General features: G+C 49.2%; 1 protein-coding gene across 1 annotated transcript; it reads right to left on the bottom strand.

Annotated features, from left to right (window-relative positions):
• Positions 1-2541: 2541 nt before the first annotated feature.
• On the bottom strand, positions 2542-3753 carry KRP23_4327 (uncharacterized protein; the record flags this gene model as incomplete). The annotated part of the gene is made up of 1 exon (XM_067889270.1): positions 2542-3753. The coding sequence occupies one exon, from the start codon at positions 3751-3753 to the stop codon at positions 2542-2544; it is 1212 nt and encodes a 403-aa protein (XP_067748445.1).
• Between the last annotated feature and the right edge of the window lie 284 nt (positions 3754-4037).

The raw sequence follows: 4037 nt of genomic DNA, 5'->3' as shown, positions 1-4037 counted from the left end.
TGGAGGCGTCTAGAGGAGAAATGGAGTGATATCCAAGTTGGTCGACAGGGGTCTTACTCTGTTGAACGCCTCGAGAGTCTGGATCTATACTGTAAGAGTACGTCGAAGACTCGAGTTACTCTAGTGTGTCTGTTCACCCCAATACCCGCGTTATTGACTGCTGTATTGATCGAGTGTATACCATTGCGAAACCCAGCTGACGGGTGGGCTGCAAATTGGGCCTTCTGGGTCCGTTTGCTGCTGGTTCAATCGATCCTTGCGTATGGTGTCAACTCGCAAATGATCCGGTTTATACCGGGACTCAATTTCAGCGTTCCTAAGCGAATTTTCGTTGCTGTGGGGGTGAGCATATCTTTCGTGGGAGTTTCCCTCGTAGCCGCCAGTACGATCGGGTTCCCAATTCCACTCATGATGCAATTCTCAACTTTTCCTATCGGCATTTTTACATCAACTATGATTTTGATCGCCTTGGGCTCAGCCCTGTTCGCGAACGAATCGCCACTCAAAGTTCATTTCGACAGATATAACAAGTACTTCCTGACGTTTATGGTGCTTTGTGGTTCGTTTCCGATCTACAAGGTGCTTTACGAGCAGGTATCCGAGCGATATCGTGGCTTACTAGTCGCCATTCTGCCAGTTTTTAAATTTGCTGGGAAGCATTTGATGGTGCACTCTACGCGCGAGCTAGAAGACATGAAGCCGACACTGGTGGCATTATCGGTGGATTTCATGAGCACTCTATTCATTTCGGTGTGTATGTCAACTGCAGGATCCATGTCGCTGACAATTCTCTTCATTGGGGCAGATATTGGCCAGTCCGTTCTCGAATTTCGAGAGATGCGAGCAAATTCGAAACTGTTGCTACAACTTCTCAACGACCGCAAACACTCCCAAGTCCACCAACATGGAGACGATTCCAGCTTGCTGACGATGGTACGTGCCACGATACGGGACTCCGGTAGCTTTCGAACAAAATCCTTTCAAGGTGTGCGACTTTGGGCTTGTCTGCGTTATCCGCTTACAAAAGAAAAGGAGACAGAGCTCAATTTACTCGATGCGTCAGGTGTATACCAACCGAAAGATGAACCAAGTAGCAACCTATCCTCGAAGAGGTTGCGCATTCAATGGACCCAACTTGCTTCGATTACGCCGTTAAGGTTACAAGTAACCCCCGCAGTGGAGCATTTAGCTGGAACTACACTAACCGCCACTCCGGATGAACAACACGATACGAATTCGAGGCGTGCGGAACGATCGAAGAAGCTTGTGGTCCAAGGTCTGCAGCTTCTGTTCCATTGTGAGTATGTGGTGCTGGTTGAGTACGTGGAATGCGTCGTCCCGCTAGTTTTCGTCGTATTCAAATCCATCCTCGAGAAACTACCAAATATCGCGTATTATCCGGGTGGCGCTGGCAACTGGACCATGGAAGCCGCAGCTGGTGTTCTTGTGCTGGTTGTGTTGGAAATTGGGTCTCTCCTTTTCCTGAACTCCTTCTTAAAACGGAAATTTGCGTTGTCACCTTTGTACCAGCTCGCGTTTGTGATCGAAACTGAAGTGTATCCCGTACAAGCCATCCTTTTTGTCATGATCCTCGTCGTGTTGCAGTACGAACTCCAACATTTCGGTATCGTTAGCTTTGCCAGATTGACAACGTATCGCTCGGTCATCCTTCTAACTTGTTTTTATGTATTTGACGGAGCGCAGGTGCAGACTTTACTCTCCGTTTTGAGTGGCTACAAGACAAAAAGCAATAATTATGATGATTTTGTTTTACCAACAAAGAAACAGGAGAATATTTTCGGGCAGAAACTTTATACGCTTGGTTCACCATCGATTATAGTGCTCCCTCGACGATGCTGATGATACCACCGCCCAGCATTCGAACTCGGACCCGAGGTGTATGGTTGTCTCGTCGAGGAGCTGGGGCGTTGACGACAGAAGAATGGATACCTACGGGCGCAAATTCCGAGGCGAATGTATGTAGGACGGATTGCAAGAAGTATTTTTTAATGCTAGTTAATGTTTTAATCTTCTTTCAAGCAACTCCTGATGATTTTTCAAGCAAATCGGTGGTTTGCAAACAAGTCCACGAATTCACCTTGCCAAGCTTTCTCACAACGTCGGCGAGTATTCGTGGAACATGCTTGATGTACGATGCTGCTACTATTTGCTTGTAGTACTTTTACACTACGCTATCGACAACTTGTTTGACTTGCTTACTCTTAGCTGCGTGACGAAGTACCACTAGATTTGCTCGGCAAGCATCTCCGAACGATTGCTTGTAAAAATGTTTTCTCGTTTGAGGAAGGCGTTCAGCGGATCATCCAAGCCAGTGCTTCGCACGAAGTAGACGTAATGTGTACGTCGATTGGATCTGGCATGCTGCTTTCATGGAGCAGCTATTGTCTCCAACATGGCAACTCGCAGTTGAAGTCGAGGATTGTGGTGAATTCCTTTTGGCTTGCTCTAAAATACGTCATTTGTTGACGTACTTCAGTTCATCTCTCCGCTCTGTTATCTGAAACCCAAGCATTTTTCACCTCAGCTCTCCGGAATTAGTCGGTTTGTCGGCATCATTCTCTGGGACCACCCGCTAGCAAATTCAGCCCATCGAACAAACAGGTGCTGCGCGTGAAGCTCGTCCTGGCAACTAGCCCAGCGATCATAGCGTACGTCAACAGTGTTCGAGTTGATCTCAGTGAACTTGATGTAGCTGCCGCCTTCTTTGACCCACTCAATGCCATGATGACGCTGATAGGAAGCACGCTTTCGCGCATCGCCTTTTGAATCTGCAAGTACCATTGCATATGTGATAGAACGCTCTCCGAAGCGAGATTTTCTTGGTAGTCGACGCGCAAGGTAGATGTAGCGGTAGCGCAGCGGACCTGGAATATCTTGCACAAGAACGTATGCGTCCGTCTCGAACGCTTGCAACACCTGGCAAGAAGCTTGTTTGCGTTCGTTGTAGCCCCAGCTCGGCGGTGTTACGACCAACGGCCACGATTGAAGATTCGAGTCGACTATCGATGCGTCAAGTGCGTCCAGCGAGCAGGAAACGCGCGTGGTAAACCTCACATGCGACACAAGAGAGCCGTCGCCAGTTCTTCGAGTGAGTGGAGCACGATGCACAGTCCAGCCGAAAAGCGACCCCGCTACCTCTATTCGAGGAGGATCCTGCACCAGCGTATCGTCGCAGCGCTTGAGAATATCGTCGAATTCCTTGCGTGTAAACGGGTGAAAGTAAAACGACGACGACTCATCCTGGAAATACACTTGCCAGCCGGATCCGTCGAGAGGTGGCCTCGACACCCACTTGGAAGCCTTGCTAGCTTCGCGAACTGGGAGAGAACTCGAAGGTTCCTCTGAGGACAGACCGCAATCTACAGCAGCTTCGTGGACTAGCGACCAGCAACGATTGTACTGCTGTAGCTGGTTACGAATCGCAAGTGCCTCAGTCCGGAGGGCGTCACTCTCCAGGGCGAGTTGGCAAACCTCGTCTCTGATTCCTTCGTCATCGTTCACTCTCCTCGCAACGCCCTCACTTAAAGCCGCGAGCTGCTGCTTCACTTGTTGCTCGAGTCGTTCCCGCTCTTGGTGCATCTGCTGGAGTTTCAGCTTCGTTCTGGCTCGACACCGTGCAATGCATTGGCGCCGTCGCTGAAGTCGCACCTCTTCCTTGACCTCTTTCGTCCATGAGGCAGCAGTCGAAGCGGCCCAGTCGCGAGTCGGAGGCGAAGGCTCAGCAGGCGTCATTTTGACCACCACAGAAGGCGACACTGTGACGAGTCGAACGCTGCAAGTGATGTGATACCTCGATCGAAGACGAGGCATCAACGGGGTGCACTGGACTGTCCAGTAGAGGTGGCGACGTTACTTTCTTAACGCCAAATAACTTTTATTTTTAACAGTAAAAATGAGTCCGAGTTATTTATTTAACTCAGAATAACACACAAATCACCTGCTTGCTCATTGGCCAAGATAAAGCCAATCGCCGAAGCAGGAATCTTGAAAAAGGGAAAGACGACAAGTATGCTTAC

Source organism: Phytophthora ramorum, assembly GCF_020800215.1.
Source record: "Phytophthora ramorum isolate Pr-102 chromosome Unknown Phyram_PR-102_s0003, whole genome shotgun sequence".
NCBI lineage: Eukaryota > Oomycota > Peronosporomycetes > Peronosporales > Peronosporaceae > Phytophthora > Phytophthora ramorum.
Note: the sequence above shows the minus strand (reverse complement) of the source record. Positions and strands in the feature narration are given on the sequence as shown.